At 48.4% G+C, this 19,024-nt stretch overlaps 1 protein-coding gene across 1 annotated transcript in view; it reads right to left on the bottom strand.

Moving 5' to 3' along the window:
• Positions 1-19,024, bottom strand: part of SMU1 (SMU1 DNA replication regulator and spliceosomal factor) — a 216,462-nt gene that overhangs the window by 159,714 nt on the left and 37,724 nt on the right. The window contains exon 4 of the mRNA XM_033918195.1: positions 14,801-14,911. Coding sequence (XP_033774086.1) covers positions 14,801-14,911 — 111 coding nt within the window. The remainder of the gene's footprint in view (positions 1-14,800; positions 14,912-19,024) is intronic.

Genomic DNA, 19,024 nt, shown 5'->3' with positions numbered 1-19,024 from the left:
TCACAGTTACTGAAGTGCCTGCCTGTCAGTCCTTTTCATTGCAGCTAAATGGAGGAAAAGGATTTTCTGTCTCAGAATGGCTCCAAAATGACAAGACTTGAAGATCAATGGACTGCCAGTTGGATGGACACCGCCCCTACAGATCCTCGCCATGCAACTGGGGGCGGGAAACGCAGCTTGCGCCCTGAAACCAAGGAGTTTTACTCAAGATGCATACATCCTACGCTTAAACCCCTGACAAGGTCAGAGGGCAAGTGAGTTTCAAGGGGAATGGGCCCAGAGTCCAGGAAGGGTGGCATACAGCAGGCTGGCTCCACAGATCCACTGATGTTTCTCAGTAAAGCAGCAGTCCGACTCAGTGGGACTGCGTCCTTTCCTCCGACAAGAGGACTACCACAAAGGGGTCTAAAGGCACTTAAGCCACAGAAAAGATGAACTTTAAGCAAAAAAGATGCAGAGCAAATCCAAAAAAGAATTCTGCACAGATTGATGCAGGCTCTAACTCTCTCTCTCTCTGAGGTGGAAGGAGCATGTGCTCAGAAAAGTGTTTAGATTTCTGCAACTCCCGGATTGTGGAAAGGGATTTAACACCTAGCGTACTGAATCTGGAAGGGATGTAACAGAATTGAGCTTTACTCAAGAGTCTCCAAAGTACTAGCCTATCAGCTCTGTCTGTGCAGCTGAAGTGAAGGGAAAGGAATTTCTGCCTCAAATTTTCTCCAAGCAGTCGGATCTTCAACTATACGACCAAAATCTCTTCCCCCATGGAACCTCGCCATGCAATTGATACCCTGAGGGCTCTTACACAAGGTACATACAAGCCTGTGCTTAAAGCCCTGACAAGGTCAGAAGGAAAGCATGCTCCCAGGAGGATGAACCCTGAGCTCTGATGATGGCACATAGCAGGCTGGCTCCACAGGTCCACCCAAAGCTTGCCCTGTGAAGCTGTAGTCCAGCTCTGTGGAACTTGGAGGCGAGGAGGATGGCAGTTTGAGTGCAGAGCTCCTCTCCCTGGACAATCTGCCTGCTTTTAAATATCAGCAGCAGTGGGAGATCAATTGCTTTTACACCTAAGCAGCAACGGGACCAACCCACCAAAAACCCACAGTCCCGGTCCTGCAAAAATATGAGCTCCACCCTCCCTGCAGTCCGCTAGGAAAATCAACTGCTTTTACACCTAAGCAGCAGCAGGACCAGCCACCACTACCAAGAGCCCTTTGCCCCGATCCAGCCAGGCATATGAGCTCCTCCCTCTGCAGTCCATTGGAGAGATCAATCTACCTGCTTTTAAATATCAGCAACAGTGGGAAATCAACTGCTTTTACACCTCAGCAGCAGCGGAACTATCCGCAACTACCAAGAGCACACAGACCCGATCCAACCAAGAGTGTGAGCTCCACCTCCCCCTGCAGTCCACTAGGAAGATCAACTGTTTTTTACACCTAAGCAGCAACAGGACCAGCCACCACTACCGAGAGCCCTTTGCCCAGATCCAGCCAAACAAGTAAGCTCTTCCCCCAGCATTCCGTTGGAAAAATCAATATGCTTGCTTTTAAATATTATCAGAAGTAGGAGATCAACTGCTTTTACACCTAAGCAGCCTATAATAGGAGCCCTCGCCCCGATCCAACCAGGCATGTGAGCTCCTCCCCCTATATCCCATTTAAGAGATCAATCTACCTGCTTTAAATATCAGCAGCAGTAGAAAAACAACTGCTTTTACATACAAGCAGCAGCGAGACCTACCGCAACCACCAAGAGCCCACAGACCCGATCCTGCCAGGAGTGTGAACTCCTCCCCCTGCAGTCCATTGGAGAGATCAATCTGCCTGCTTTTAAATATCAGCAGCAGTGGAGATCAACTGCTTTTACACCTAAGCAGCAACGAGACCAGCCACAACCACCGAGAGCACACAGACCCGATCCTACCAAGAGTGTGAACTCTTCCCCCCATGCAATCCGCTAAGAAGATCGACTGTCGGCTCCGGGCGGCTTTCCCGCAGAGGAGAGAATCCTGCATTCACCGTGGGCCTCATCTGGGGCAGCCTCCTTGGAGCGGCTGGGGCACGGGCAGTGTGTCTGGGAGGGGATGCATGGATGGGAGAACATCGCAGGGGAGGAGACATAGGCATCCTGGGACTGTCTGCCAAGTCTCTTCCCTGAAGAAGCCCTTTCTGGAAACGTCAATCGCTCCTCCTAAACTTACTTGCTCCACTTCATCACTGACGCTGAAACCGTGGATTGAAGACAAAGTTTTATTTTATTTTTCTTTCCAGCTTATGATTTATCTTTAATCTTATCTATTGTTTTGCCTTTTGTCTTTGTTTTGTTCTATTTCTATCATTTAAATTTCTCCAGAATTCTACTGTTCAACGGCTCCCCCTTCTGCTTCTATTCCTTTCTCTCCTCTCTTCTACCTTCCAAAGTATTTAGATCAATGCTGTCTTGTTAAAATGTTTATTTTATTTTTATTTTTCCTCTAACTCTACTTTTCACTTCTCTATTACCCTCCAGGTACTTTAGTTAGATTGTGAGCCTTCGGGACAGTAAGGGAATTTTTCAAGTACCTTTCTTATTTCTAATCTTAATGTATATTTTCTGTAAACCGCTTAGAACCTAACGGATGTAGCGGTATATAAGAAATAAATTACATTACATTACTGCTTCTTTTCCCATGCAGAGAACCCCTCCAAAGGGGTTGCAAGGCACCATAGCTACTAAAAAAAATTAACTTAAGTGAAAAAATAAGAAAAGCAAGCAGAACAGAACAGAAGCACTTCTGCATGGTTTGCTTGCAGAAATGAAAACTACAGGGGGCTCTGTTCCTCAGCCAAGATTTCAGGTTTATTTAAAATTTGGTTGTATTGCTTATAATACTTCTAAACGATGTACATTTTAAAACAGGGTATATTATTATAAAATAAGAACACATAACAAACCGTACAGGGACCAACATGATACAACAGGAAAAGAGGTTGAACTACAATACCGTATTTTCACGCAAATAACACGCACCCGTATAAAACGCGCACACGGATATAGCGCGCAGAAATCACGATGATTTGCACAAAAACTTTGATATACCGCGCTCACGGGTATACCGCGCATGCTGCCCGACGCTCCTTTCGCCCGCCCTGACTTTCCGTGCGCTGTCCCGACTCTCCGTTCACCCCCCCTGACTTCCGTGCACTGTCCCCCCTTGAAGGTCTGTCCCCATCCTGAAAGCCTGATGCCCCCCCCCCCGACGTCCGATACATCCCTCCCCCCCCCGAAGGACCGCCGACTCACCAACAATATCGGGCCAGGAGGGAGCCCAAATCCTCCTGGCCACGGCGACCCCCTAACCCCACCCCGCACTACATTACGGGCAGGAGGGATCCCAGGCCCTCCTGCCCTCGACGCAAACCCCCCTCCCCCCCAAGAACCTCCGACCGCCCCCCAGCCGACCCGCGATCCCCCTGGCGACCCCCACGACCCCCCCACCCCCCTTCCCCGTACCTTTGGTAGTTGGGCCAGAAGGGAGCCCAAACCCTCCTGGCCACGGCGACCCCCTAACCCCACCCCGCACTACATTACGGGCAGGAGGGATCCCAGGCCCTCCTGCCCTCGACGCAAACCCCCCTCCCCCCCAAGAACCTCCGACCGCCCCCCAGCCGACCCGCGATCCCCCTGGCGACCCCCACGACCCCCCCACCCCCCTTCCCCGTACCTTTAGTAGTTGGCCGGACAGACGGGAGCCAAACCCGCCTGTCCGGCAGGCAGCCAACGAAGGAATGAGGCCGGATTGGCCCATCCATCCTAAAGCTCCGCCTACTGGTGGGACCTAAGGCGCGTGGGCCAATCAGAATAGGCCCTGGAGCCTTAGGTCCCACCTGGGGGCGCGGCCTGAGGCACATGGTCGGGTTGGGCCCATGTGCCTCAGGCCGCGCCCCCAGGTGGGACCTAAGGCTCCAGGGCCTATTCTGATTGGCCCACGCGCCTTAGGTCCCACCAGTAGGCGGAGCTTTAGGACGGATGGGCCAATCCGGCCTCATTCCTTCGTTGGCTGCCTGCCGGACAGGCGGGTTTGGCTCCCGTCTGTCCGGCCAACTACTAAAGGTACGGGGAAGGGGGGTGGGGGGGTCGTGGGAGTCGCCAGGGGGATCGCGGGTCGGCTGGGGGGCGGTCGGAGGTTCTTGGGGGGGAGGGGGGTTTGCGTCGAGGGCAGGAGGGCCTGGGATCCCTCCTGCCCGTAATGTAGTGCGGGGTGGGGTTAGGGGGTCGCCGTGGCCAGGAGGGTTTGGGCTCCCTTCTGGCCCAACTACCAAAGGTACGGGGAAGGGGGGTGGGGGGGTCGTGGGGGTCGCCAGGGGGATCGCGGGTCGGCTGGGAGGCGGTCGGAGGTTCTTGGGGGGGAGGGGGGTTTGCGTCGAGGGCAGGAGGGCCTGGGATCCCTCCTGCCCGTAATGTAGTGCGGGGTGGGGTTAGGGGGTCGCCGTGGCCAGGAGGGTTTGGGCTCCCTTCTGGCCCGATATTGTCGTGAAGTCGGCGGTCGTTCGGGGTGGGGGTGCGAGTGGTCCTGCCGGGGGGGGGGATGTATCGGACGTCGGGGAGTCGGCCGGGCAAGAGGGCTTGGGCTCCCTCTTGCTCCGATCGTGGATGCGGGTGTGGGTGGGAGCGCGTGCGAGCGGTCGTTCGGGGTGGGGGTGCGAGTGGTCCTGCCGGGGGGGGGGGATGTATCGGACGTCGGGGAGTCGGCCGGGCAAGAGGGCTTGGGCTCCCTCTTGCTCCGATCGTGGATGCGGGTGCGGATGGGAGCGCGTGCGAGCGGTCGTTCGGGGTGGGGGTGCGAGCGGTCCTGCTGGGGGGGTGAATCGGGCGTCGGGCGGGGTGGGAACTATGTTTTAAAACTTTGGTATACCGCGCTCACGCATATAACGCGCGAGGGGTATGCGCGGTAGGTAAAAACGCGTATAACGCACGCGTTATATGCGTGAAAATACGGTAGTTATAGAAAAAAACAGTCTAGGGAAGCACATAATTTCTGATGTCTCCTGAGCTGTTTACTAGAGAATGACACAGGGGAAAAATCTGTCCCCATCACTGGACCACCATCCCCTTCACCGCCCCGTCCCCACCCCCGCCGTCCCCTTCACTGCTCCGTCCCTGCAGCATCCACCCTTCCCTCACCACCATTCAGCAGTCTGAGAATCTCCCTCTCTCTCCCTTACCTTCGCGGCGTAAAGAAACTTAAGGGAGGGAAGGCACACAGTCACCGATGGCACGCACGGCCCCCTCCCTCCCTCCGGCCAAATCTATCTCCCCCCCCTTACCTTTGCAGCGCTTTAGAAAAGAAACTGATGTCGCACGTGTATGGGCAGAAGCTTCTCCTCTGACAATTGTTATTTTATAAACACAAATAAAACAGAGCAAGGTTCAACAAAACCCATCTCCCCTCCCTTTCACAAATATCCCCTTCACTATTGTGAAAACTGAACAAACCAAATTACTACAGAATGCTACATAGAAAAATCAAGCTAACAGAATACTTTGTCACACATGGCAAGAATAATGTTAGGGGAGTGCAACTAGGGCAACTGCCCCCTGGTCAAAGAGAGAGCCCTAAGCCAGCTGGAAGCTAAAGTAGCACAGCCTGGACTTTGTGGTCCCCAGTTCTAGCAGGATACATATTTCAAATCTGAAATATTCTAATCACAAAATATAAAATAAATTTATTTTTTTTCTTTTTGTTGTCTGGTAATTTTATTCTTCAAATCACATTGGTCTCAGGCTTTGGTTTTAGGTTCCTTCTGTCTTCATCATGGCAAGGCTGGCTCCTGAAGGTAAAATAGGCACAAGAGGAGCTGAAGAGAAGATGCCGAGTCTGACATGGGTGCAATTTTTTTTACCACAGGAGTAAGACTTTTCACCGCTCCCACGGGGTGGTAAAAGGTCTTGTCCCCCATTCCCATGGGGCAGTGAAAGGTCTTGTCCCCATTCCTGCGGTAAACCAATTGCAAATGTCTCCATTCCTGCAGGTTTACTGTGGTAACTCGCGGTTTACCGTGGTAAATGGTCCCCGTGTCATTCTCTACTATATACTTTAAAAAGAAGTTTCATACATTTGATTCTTAAGTGTGAAAAGCGCCTTTGAATAAAAAAGGCTTTAAGCTGCTCTTAAAGCGATCGAGCTTTTGTTATTCTCTGAGATGAGAGGGTAGAGTATGCCACAGCTGCGGAGTATAAATTGTGAATATTACGTTTCTTCGAGAATTAATGATTTTTAAGGAGGGAATTACATACAGATTGTGATCTGCCAATCATAAGGTTCTCATTGGTGTCTATGGAATTAAGAGTTTATCCAGGAATGCTGGTAAGTTTGATTGTCGTATTTTAAAACAGAGCAAAATTATTTTATATGTAATCCGATGAGATAATGGCAACCAGAGGGCGTTTTGTAGAAGGGGCGTCAGATGATCAAATTTTTTTGAATTAATAATGAGTTTTACAGATGCGTTTTGGATTAACTGTAAGCATCTTAGTTGGATCTGGGTGACGTTTTTATATAGCGAGTTACAATAGTCTAGTCTAGAGATGACAAGAGAGTGGGCTAGGGTGTTTAATGTGGTTGTTCTAGAATCTTTGCAATTGATCTAATCATTCAAAGCTTATAAAAACAGCTTACCACAAAACTTATTTGATCACAGTATAATTTTGAATCTAATCTGATGCCAAGAATTTTGATGTTATACACCACTTCTAGGGTTATACTATTGATTTGAATTTGTGCCAATAGAGATATTCCTTCCTTCCAGGATTTTGCTATGTTTAGCGCCAGCATATTTTCCCTCATCCATAAGCTGATTTTCTTAATTTTCTCATTTATTTCTTGAATTTGGTTAGGATTTTCTGAATCTATTTGATGCAAGAGCTGGATATTATCTGCATATGCATAGGGTGTAAAACTTATGGATTGGCATAGGGTAATGAGAGGAACAAGAAATACATTGAAGAGTAACGGTGATAATATTGATCCTTGAGGTATGCCATAGAGCACAGTTACTTACAGTAACAGGTGTTATCCAGGGACAGCAGGCAGATATTCTTAACGCATGGGTGACGTCACCGACGGAGCCCCGGAACGGACCTTTTTAACTAGAAAGTTCTAGTTGGCCGCACCGCGCATGCGCGAGTGCCTTCCCGCCCGACGGAGGAGTGCGTGGTCCCCAGTTAAGATAAGCCAGCTAAGAAGCCAACCCGGGGAGGAGGGTGGGACGTAAGAATATCTGCCTGCTGTCCCTGGATAACACTTGTTACGGTAAGTAACTGTGCTTTATCCCAGGACAAGCAGGCAGCATATTTTTAACGCATGGGTGACTTCCAAGCTAACAGAGAGGGAGGAGGGATGGTTGGCCATTAGGAAAATAAATTTTGTAACACAGACTGGCCGAAGTGTCCATCCCGTCTGGAGAAGGCATCCAGACAGTAGTGAGTAGTGAACGTGTGAACTGAGGACCAAGTGGCAGCCTTGCAGATTTCCTCGATGGGCGTGGAACGGAGGAAAGCCACAGAAGCAGCCATAGCTCTGACCCTGTGGGCCGTGACAGCACCTTCCAGTGAGAGACCGGCCCGAGCATAACAGAACGCAATGCAGGCAGCAAGCCAGTTGGAAAGCATCCGTTTAGAGACAGGACGACCTAGACGGTTAGGATCGAAGGTCAGAAAGAGCTGAGGAGACGAGCGGTGAGCCCTGGTACGGTCAAGTTAGTATGCAAGGGCACGCTTACAATCCAGCGTGTGCAACGCCTGTTCCCCAGGATGAGAATGGGGTTTAGGGAAAAAGACCGGCAACACAATGGACTGGTTGAGGTGAAAAGCCGAGACCACCTTGGGGAGGAATTTAGGGTGGGTACGCAGAACCACCTTGTCATGGTGAAAAACAGTGAACGGTGGATCGGCGACCAGTGCATGCAGCTCACTAACCCTCCTGGCAGAGGTGATGGCAATGAGGAAAAGCACCTTCCAAGTTAGAAGTTTGAGCGAAGTCGTGGCAAGAGGCTCAAAAGGAGGTTTCATGAGGGCTGATAAAACCACATTTAGGTTCCAGACGACAGGAGGAGGCTTCAGAGGTGGTTTGACATGGAAGAGGCCTCTCATGAACCGGGAAACCAGAGGATGAGCCGTGAGAGGTTTTCCGAGGATAGGCTCATGAAACGCAGTGATGGCACTGAGGTGGACTCTGATTGAGGTAGACTTGAGGCCAGCATCGGACAGAGAGAGCAAATAGTCCAGTACAGTTTCCACCGCCAATGAGGTGGGATCGTGATGATGCAGGAGACACCAAGAGGAAAACCGGGTCCACTTCTGATGGTAACATTGAAGAGTGGCCGGTTTCCTGGAGGCATCCAAAATGCGACGGACAGGCTGAGACAGATTCTCTGGAGAGGTCAGCGCGAGAGAAACCAAGCTGTCAGGTGGAGCGAATACAGATTGGGATGTAGTAGAGACTGATGCTGCTGTGTAAGTAGAGTAGGAAACACAGGAAGAGGAATGGGCTCCCTGGAGCTGAGCTGAAGCAGAAGGGAGAACTAGTGTTGTCGAGGCCACCGAGGGGTGATGAGAATCATGGTGGCCTTGTCCCTGCGGAGTTTGTATAGCGTCCGCAACATCAGAGGGAGTGGAGGAAAGGCATAGAGGAACCGATCCGTCCAGTCGAGCAGGAATGCATCCGGGGCCAGACGGTGGGGAGAGAAGAGTCTGGAACAGAACTGGGGCAGCTGATGGTTGTGAGGAGCTGCAAAGAGGTCCACCTGTGGAGTGCCCCAGCGAGCAAAGATGGAGCGGAGTGTTGGAGGGTCCAGAGTCCACTCGTGAGGTTGAAGGATGCGGCTGAGATTGTCGGCCAGGGAGTTCTGTTTGCCCTGGATGTAGACAGCCTTGAGGAAGAGACTGTGGTCCGTGGCCCAGGTCCAGATGCGGAGAGCCTCCTGACAGAGGAGGCAAGATCCGGTGCCGCCTTGCTTGTTTATGTAGTACATGGCGACTTGATTGTCTGTGCCTGAGGGCAGAGAAGGTGCTGGAAGGCCTTGAGAGCATAGAACATGGCTCTGAGTTCCAGAAAATTGATGTGATGTTGACGCTCCTGAGGGGTCCAGAGTCCCTGGGTGCGTAGATCTCCTAGGTGAGCTCCCCACGCATAGGGGGAGGCATCCGTGGTTATGATCATGGAGTGAGGGGGTAGATGAAGGAGTAGACCCCTGGAAAGATTGGAGGAGTTCAACCACCATTGAAGAGATTGCTGAAGAGACGATGTCACAGAGATGGGATGAGAAAGAGGATCCGTGGTCTGTGACCATTGGTTGGCTAGAGTCCACTGAGGTGTCCTGAGGTGGAGTCGCGCCAGAGGAAGTACATGGACCGTCGAGGCCATGTGGCCCAAGAGGACCATCATCTGTCGAGCTGGGATGGTTTGATGAAGGAGCACCTGACGACAGAGGTGGAGCAGGGTCCGGTGTCGGTCGGAGGGGAGAAACGCCCTCATCAGAGTGGTGTCGAGAACTGCTCCGATGAATTGAAGTCGCTCTGTGGGAAGCAGATGCGACTTGGGGTAGTTGATCTCGAACCCCAAGAGATGGAGGAAAGAGATGGTGTGATGAGTGGCTTGCAGCACAAGTGGAGACGTAGTTGCTTTCACCAACCAATCGTCCAAGTAGGGGAACACCTGGAGGTTGTGAGACCTGAGGAAGGCCTCTACCACAATAAGGCACTTGGTGAACACCCTGGGCGATGATGCGAGGCCAAAAGGTAGTACCTTGTACTGATAGTGGCGGTGCTGAATCTGAAAGCGGAGGTAGCGACGTGAATTCAGATTGATGGGGATGTGAGTGTAGGCCTCTTTGAGGTCCAGGGAACATAGCCAGTCGTTATGAGAGAGAAGAGGGTAAAGCGTGGCCAGGGAGAGCATTCTGAACTTCTCTTTGACCAGACACTTGTTGAGGTCCCGGAGATCGAGGATGGGGCGGAGGTCTCCTGTCTTCTTGGGAACCAGGAAGTAGCGGGAGTAGAATCCCTGACTCCTTTGGTCCTGAGGCACCTCTTCGATGGCATTGAGAAGAAGGAGGGATTGGACCTCCCTCAGGAGGAGGGGGGTTTGGGAGGAGTGAGAAGCAGACTCTACGGGAGGATTGTCTGGTGGAAGAGTCTGGAAGTTGAGAGAGTAGCCGTGGCGAATGATGTTGAGGACCCATTGGTCTGATGTGATGACCTCCCAACGGCTGAGGAAATGCTGGAGGCGACCTCCGATAGGCTGAGGAAGAGGTAATGATGTTGGGAAACTAGCTATGCCCTGGAGAAAAGAGTCAAAAGGGCTGAGATGGTTTTGACGGAGGTAGAGGCTTGGCAGGTTGGTGAGACTGAGAGCGAGCCTGGGTTTGATGTTGTTGCCGAGGTCGGCGTGGCTGCTGTTGAGGCGGGTTGAGAGGTCTGGCCGAGAACCTGCGTTGGTAAGAAGACTGTTGCCTGTAGGGGCGAGCAGGTGGAGTCTTCTTTTTAGGTTTGATCAGAGTGTCCCACCTGGTCTCGTGTGCCGAGAGCTTCTGGGTGGTCGAGTCCAGGGATTCTCCGAAGAGTTCATCACCCAGACAAGGTGCGTTAGCCAGGCGGTCCTGGTGGTTAATGTCTAGGTCAGAGACTCTCAGCCATGCCAAACGGCGCATGGCCACCGCCATGGCAGATGCGCGAGAGGTCAGCTCAAATGAGTCGTAGATGGAGCGAACCATGAATTTCCTGAGTTGGAGGAGGCTAGAAATATGTTGCTGGAAAAGAGGGACCTTACGTTCAGGAAGATATTTCTGTAAGGAGGAGAGCTGTTGCACCAGATGCTTCATGTAGAAGGAGAAGTGGAAGGTGTAGTTGTTGGCTCTATTGGCTAACATGGCATTTTGGAAAAGGCGCTTACCAAATTTATCCATGGTTTTTCCCTCTCTGCCAGGAGGGGTGGAAGCATATACACTGGAACCCTGAGATTTTTTCAAGGTAGATTCCACCAGGAGGGACTCGTGGGTCAATTGAGGTTTATCAAACCCTGGGATGGGGATAACCCGGTATAAGCTATCCAATTTACGAGGGGCTCCAGGAACCGTGAGGGGAGCTTCCCAGTTTTTATAGAAAGTTTCCCGTAAGATGTCGTGGACGGGCAACTTCAGAAATTCTTTGGGAGGTTGCTCAAATTCTAGGGCATCAAGGAAAGCCTGAGACTTTTTAGAGTCGGACTCCAAGGGAATGGAAAGAGCTGCTGACATCTCCCTAAGGAATTTGGAGAAAGAGGATTGCTCTGGTTTGGAGACGGTGTCGGTCATGGAGGGTTCTTCATCGGTTGATGAAGCGTCCTCCTCGGTACCGTGAGGGGAATCTTCCCACAAATCTGGGTCCCTAACGTCGGGGTGCATACGTTTGGACATCGGTGTGGAGGGCTCGGCATGGTGGGTCTTTGAAAGAGATTTGCCTGAGCGCACCGAGGCGGTACCGGGTGAGGAAGACCGATGTCGTTCCTGGGACCGGACAGGGTCGGCAGCATCACGTGTACGTACTGTAGGTGTTTCTGCCAAGAGCACCGGCATGGAAGTATTAATCGGTACCGAGGGGGTCGACACCGATGGGACAGTGTGAGGCTTGGACCGGTCCTGTACCGGAAGGTGCGGTGCCAGCAACGCCGGCAACAGTTGTTGGAGCTGTTGTTGCAGCTGCTCCTGTAACTGTGTTTGGAGTATGGCCGCGATGCGGTCGTCCAGGGGAGGCACCGGTACCGCTTTTTTCTTCTTCGGTACCGTAGGTGCCGCTCTACGCTCCGGCGATGAGGAGGCCGATGATGAGGCACTCACCGAGATCGGAGCGGAGCGTTTGTGGGGCCGGTGCGGCGCCGGGAGGGCCGGTGTCGCAACCGTGGCAGGAGGGCGCTCAAGGGAAGTGGGAGGCTTCTTAGCCGGCTTACCTGGGCCCAACGACCCCGAGGAAGGGTCCGGTGGTGTCGATGTCGTCGGTGCCGACTTTTGTGGTGCTGTCGATGTCGCAGCCGGTTCCATGGCAGATCCGGTACCAAACAAAATATTTTGCCGGATCTGCCGATTTTTCAAAGTACGCTTTTTAAGCGTAGCACAGCGGGTGCAGGTGTCAGCCCGATGCTCTGGACCCAAGCACTGGAGGCACCAATTGTGTGGGTCGGTGAGGGAGATCGGGCGTGCACACCGCTGGCACTTCTTAAAACCCGGTTGAGGGGGCATGAAGGGAAACACGGCCTCCGCAAAATTGAATCCGGAGGCCTATATGGTGGCAACAGGCCCCGCCGGGGCCGGCCTGAAAAAATAAAGAAAACTCGACGAGTTGTTGTTTTTGTTTTTTTTTTTAAACAAAAATAAAGGGAATCCGATAAGAAAAACGGAAAAAAGAGAGAAAATACGCGAGCGGGAAGGCAAAAATTAGTTTTTCAACAGCCGTTGAAAACACATTCGTCTTCTTCGCTCCGCGGAAACGAAGAAACTGGGGACCACGCACTCCTCCGTCGGGCGGGAAGGCACTCGTGCATGCGCGGTGCGTCCAACTAGAACTTTCTAGTTAAAAAGGTCCGTACCGGGGCTCCGTCGGTGACGTCACCCATGCGTTAAGAATATGCTGCCTGCTTGTCCTGGGATAATTTGTAGTAAGGGGTTTAGAAGTAGTATTGTTGAAATTTACTGTTGATGTTCTTTCTATGAAATATGACTGAAACATCTGATCAGTTATTCCAATTTATTCCAGTCTGTTTAGTAACAGCTGGTAGTCAATGGGGTCAAATTCTGCTGATAAGTCAAGCGAGATTAGGACCACAAACTTGTAATGATCAAGGTGATATATTATTGAAGTTGTAAGATCTAAAAGTGAGTGCTCTGTTGAGTGGTGAGTTCTAAAACCTGTCTGATTTGGGTAGAGGGCTTGAGTTTTTTTGATGAAATCTGAGATTTGGTTAAACACAATATTTTCAGTTATTTTTGCTAAGTATGGTAAATTTGCTATCAGTCAATAATTTGTCACATCTTCTACGCAGTTTTTATGATCTTTTATAGTGGGTCTTATTATTGATTCCTTCCAGTGAGCAGGCAAGAATCCTGTTTGTAGGCTAGTTGAAACTAATTTATGAATTAAAGATCCAAAAGTTAGATAGAGGCGTTTTATTACTGATGGTGGGATTGAATTGTACGGTGAACTTTTAGCATTCATAGTTTCAAGAAGCCTTCTTATATCATTGATTGATGGAATAGTAAACCTTGCACATTTTGAAACTGAAATATTTGTTACCTTCTCATCCTGAAATAGTGATGTATTTATTTTTGTTTTTAGATGGGTCTCTAATTTTTCAATTTTTGTTTTAAAGTGGTTTGCTAAAGTCTGAGCAGAGATTTTACAATTTGAGGTTTGGTTTTGGTTATTATCTGTTAGTGATGTGAGGATGGAAAAGAGAGCAGAGGAGTTGCTTGCTTTAGATATGCATGCGGAATAGTAGTTTTTCTTTGCCTGATTGATTTTAGTTTTATAGAATTCACTTTGGGCTTTGAATTTATTTTGGTTTTCTAACGATCTATATCATCTCCACTTACGTTCTATTGCCCGTAGTTTGTTTTTAATTAGTGTTAGCTCAGCACTGTACAGTGGATTTTTCTGTTTTTTGGGTGGAATGCTTCATGTCTGTACTAGGGCAACTTTATCCAAAAGTGTAGAAATAGCCTTGTTCCATAGATTGAGTTGTTCATTCATTGGGATATTTTCAAGAGTCTTATTTGTTAATGTTAGTACCGCCCAGACAGAGGATTTGTCTAACTTTGAAAAATCTCTATAGGTAATTGTTGTTGGAATAATAACTTTATTGACAAATAGTGGTTGGTATTGAAGGATGATTAAGTCATGGTCCGTCCAAGGAACCTTAATTAACGTTGATGAAGAAAAATAAGATTTGTGTGTCTCAGGGACGATGATCGTATCTAGCGCGTGCCCACCTGAGTGAGTAGGGGAAGCAATCAAAGAGGACACATTTAGTTCTCTTAGAAAGCTGTGTATTTCTTTAGTAAAGATATTATTGCTGTTATCGAAATGTATGTTAAAGTCACCTAGGATCATTAGATTTGCACATGAGGAAAAAAGTCAAAGATGGTAGACTGTATGTGTGTAAAATTATCTGTTTATTGGAGGTGGAGCATAAAGAAGAAGCAACTCTGTTTGTGGTGTGAAGGAATTCTATTGGAGCCCTGTGAGGGGACTGCTCTATTTCTGTTATTGAATCTTTTTTATATATAACAGCTAGTCCTCCACCTCTTTTCCCGGAACAGTGATTGTAGAACAAAGAGAAGTTAGAGGGGCAAATATAACTATAGGCTTCATCCCCTTTATTCAGCCTGGTCTCGGTAATGCATAGGATACCCAGTTTGTGTTGGGAAATCGTGTCTTTCAGTAAATAATGCTTCGATTTGACTGATCTAGAATTGATCAGTCCTATATTAAAATGGCTTAACTGGGAAAGATGTATGGTGAACCGGGCAGGTTCAATATTATAAGTGGGAGGAACAGTAGAAAAAAGTATGTGGTTTACTTCAAGACCCAGTTCGTGGGTTGGAATGAAACACCTATCGTACAGAATCCAGAGCAGATGTAACAGAAATAACTTTGGAACTAATAAGCAGCAGAACTTTTTTTTTTTTTTTTTTTTTAAAGAATGACATTATATTTTCAAATTCTGATGTGGGAACAAATATTTGTGAATAGAAGTCATATTTAAAGAAGTCTTTCTGTAAATTACCTGTCCCAGCAATGCCATAAGACGAGATGGAGGCACAACACTGACTTCACCTGCCAATGCCTGTGCAATAGCGGCTCTTCTTTTCTCCTTGCTACTACCATCTGGGTAGGCCTAGAAAAGAGTAAACAGGTAATTAACATAATTTTGAACAAAAAGAATAAAGCAGAAAACATAACAAAACACAAATCAAATGAGATGAAACAAGAACACACACGCAGGCCCTGTGAACTTAAGAAGCTACTAAAGTTCAACAAAGTCTATAAAACTGAGTGTTCTGGTCTTTTCCCACAGATTACTCCTGGCAGAATTCTGCAAAACTGTGCAACGCAGAATAGCCGCAGAATTGCAGTTGTGCAGAAAGCACAGTTATTTACCATAACAGGTGTTATCCAGGGACAGCAGGCAGATATTCTCACATGTGGGCGACATCATCCACGAAGCCCCAGTACAGACAGTTTTAAAACTGCATCACCACTTTAAGAACTTAAGAAAGTTTGCGAACTGCCCGCACCATGCATGCATGAGTGTCTTCCCACCAGACACATGCTCGCAGCTCCTCAGTTCCATAAGCAAGCTAAAAAGCCAACCAGAGGAGGTGGGTGGGTTGTGAGCTGTCCCTGGATAACACTTGTAACGGTATGTAACTGTGCTTTATCTCAGGACAAGCAGGCAGCATTTTCTCACATGTGGGACTGCCTAGCTTACTAGAATGGGATGGAGGGAGTGTTGGCCATTAGGAAAATAAATTTTGCAATAATGCTTGGCCGACGTGACCCTTCCGTCTGGAATTCAATTCCAGACAGTAGTGAGATGTGAATGTATGAACTGAGGACCAAGTAGCAGCTTTACATATTGCATCAATAGATGAGCTTAGGAAAGCAAGGGATGGTGGGGGGACTGATAGAAGATATGAAAGAAGGGTGGTAGAAAGGAACAGATGGTAAAGGAGGGAGGGAAGGGTGGTGGTGGAAAGGAATAGAACAGACATTGAAAGAGGGTAGAGAGGAACAGACCCTGAAGGGAAATGTGGAAGGCAGAGTGGGGAGAAGACACTGGAAGGGAAGAAGACAGATGCCAGACTATGGGGGAGTGGAGGGAAGAAGATGGGTGCTAGACCAATTGTGGGAGGGGGTGAAGGGAGAGGCACAGTAACAGCAAATGGAAGACGCAGAGAGAAGACACACAGTGGATGGAAGGAATTGAATGAGAAGATGTGGAAAGCAGAAACCAGACAACAAAGGTAGAAAAAAAAATTATATTTATTTATTTATTTTTTGCTTTAGGATAAAGTACTATATTAGTTGTGTTGATAAAAATTTATAAACAAAGCCCTGCCAGCTGAACATCTCTTTCTCTAGTTCAGCAGCCAGAACTTTGATTTATAAGAAAGGAATAAGCTAAATATTGCAGTACTAAGGCTTACATGGATGCTGCGGGGACGGTGACGGGGCGGTGATAGGGATGGCGGTGACGGTGACGGGGCGGTGAAGGGAACGGCGGTGACGGGGCGATGCAGAGGATGGTGGGCTGGGGACAGTGCAGTGACGGGGACAGATTTTTTCCCCGTGTCATTCTCTACCCCAAAGATATACACACAGGATGCAACAGGGGGCTGAAGAAGTCCCTTCCGGAGTCCACCCGGCAAGTCCTAGCAATACTGTGTCCAAGAGTTAATAAGGGCTCCAGCGCACGGGCCAGAGGGGATAGGGAACCTCCCCCCCCCCCGGATGCCAGGGAAGACACAAAAACATACTAACAGAATACATAGAGCAACCTTTAATAACATCAAAAAGATTCATCCAGGTGCCCTACAGACAGACCCCAGAAGGACCAAATCCAGGATCCATTCCAGCCCCCAGGAAGACCAGGAGAGATGGGGGGGCAATCCAGTGTAAGCCTAAATGTATCCAAATGAACAAGTCACAGCCCCCCCCCACTCCCCAAGTTTACAATGAATGCATCACACATTGCTGTGAACAAGGCTGCCCTGGAACTTCAATAAGATAAGTTGCTCTGCATTTCATATTCTGCTCTTTTCACTGGTTTTCAGCATTATATCTGCTTAACTTCTCTTCTCATCCATGTTTCTTACTAAAAAAAAAAAAAAAAGCACAAAAAAAAAAACCCTTCTCTTTTCTCTGTTAAATCTTATTTCCTCTTTCCCTTTCCCTTCATAGGAATAAGGGTAAGACTTATACTCCCACCAACTCCAGGGACCACTATTCATATATAGAGACCCATAGAATCAGGACTACTCAAATCAAGTCACTTCACAACCAATCAAGATGACCTTTATTCTATGCAATCACTGTGGTGCTTTAATTCGAAGACATACTATTTGGAGGCTTAAGGCTTGCCCCATCTGTCTTCAACTTGCCAGTATTAAGGAGGAGCTCTGCAAACTTAAACAGGAATTGAATACAATTAAAGCAGCTTCCATCACTCCACAAAATCATACCAACTTACCATCTCTACCTCAAAGAATAAAACAGCCCAGGTATAAATGGGTCACAGTAGGCTCAGGAAGACTGCGACATGTAACACAGAAACATCCACCTTCACTAATATTACCTCTTCAGAATTCCTTCGCTCCACTAGTGCACTGTGATACTCAAGAAAACAGAAGGGAGGTGGGACTGGAACCAATGAAGGTAACTCAAGAGAACAAGGGCACCCTAAGCACAAATAAAAAGGCCAAAAACAGAAAACTATTACTGTTGGGGGATTCCATCATCAGAGGCATTAACCTTGGAACACAGGGCGAGGAGACCAAAATAGTGAAATGTCTTCCAGGATCCTCAGCTACCAGGAGTGCCAGGCAAATACGGACTATAATTAAGGAAGAAACTAAGGATTTTAACACTGATGTTGTTATCCATCTGGGAACAAATGACCTGGCCAACAACTCCACACTTGCAGCACAGAAAGCTTTTCGGGAGCTTGGTGAGGGCGTGAAACCTTTTGTAAAGACTTTAGCTTTTTCTGAAATACTGCCTGCATATGGAAAGGGAGAGCAAAGAATGAAAAACACAGAGGACTTTAATAGATGGATCAGAACCTGGTGTCATCAAGAAGGCTTCAGGTACATAGGAGGATGGGGAAATACATGGAAGGACAAGAAGCTATATTGCACTGATGGGCTACATATTACTACAACAGGAAAAAGAAACCTTGCAGAGAAATTTAGACAATATTTTTCTACGCATTTAAACTAGAAGGTGGGGGTGGTGTAAGTACGAAGGACAATTATAGAGACCACCCCCGGCAAAAGAAAAGATGTGATAGTAGTAAAGGCTGCAACATAAGCAATATCAGCAACTCATTTCTTAGCATTGCAACGGAAAGTGAAACGACACAAAAATCCATACGAAAAAGGAGATTATCGCTGAAAAATAGCTGGAAAGCGATGACCACAAATGCTCGCAGTCTAAGCAACAAAGTTCATGATCTGCAAGCCCTGATGTTAGAGGCAGATCTAGATATTGTTGCTATCACAGAGACATGGTTCAGTGAATCACATGGATGGGATGCAAACATATCGGGATATAATCTTTTTAGGAAGGACAGAGATGGTCATAAAGGTGGAGGAGTAGCTCTCTATGTAAAGATCAATATCCAAGCGACCGAAATGCAAGGGACCTGGGGAGAGGAAGAAGCGATATGGATTGCTCTGAAAAGAGAAGATGGAACTTCTATCTACTACGTGGGTGTAGTCTACAGACCTCCGACTCAATCGCAGCAAATTGATAAGGATCTGATTGTGGATATCCAAAAGTTTAGAAGGAAAGAGGAGGTTCTGCTGTTGGGAGATTTCAACCTGCGGATGCGGACTGGAATGTTCCGTCTGCGGAATCGGAAAGAAGTAGGGAGATTGTGGATGCCTTTCAAGAGGCTCTGCTCAGACAAATGGTGACGGAACCCACAAGGGAAAAAGCGATATTGGATCTGGTCCTCACAAATGGAGAGAGTATCTCTAATGTTCGAGTGGGTGCTCACCTGGGAAGTAGCGATCATCAAACGGTTTGGTTTGATATAACGGCTAAAGTGGAGAGCAGCCGCACGATACTTAAAGTCCTAGATTTTAAATGTACGGACTTTAATGCAATGGGAAAGTACCTGAAGAAAGAGCTGTTAGGATGGGAGGACATAAGAGAAGTGGAGAGACAGTGGTCTAAGCTGAAAGGAGCGATAAAAATGGCTACGGATCTTTGTGTGAAGAAAATC

Source organism: Geotrypetes seraphini, chromosome 1 (assembly GCF_902459505.1).
Source record: "Geotrypetes seraphini chromosome 1, aGeoSer1.1, whole genome shotgun sequence".
Classification (NCBI taxonomy): Eukaryota; Metazoa; Chordata; class Amphibia; order Gymnophiona; family Dermophiidae; genus Geotrypetes; species Geotrypetes seraphini.
The sequence above is the reverse complement of the archived record's forward strand: the minus strand, read 5'-3'. Positions and strand labels throughout refer to the sequence as shown.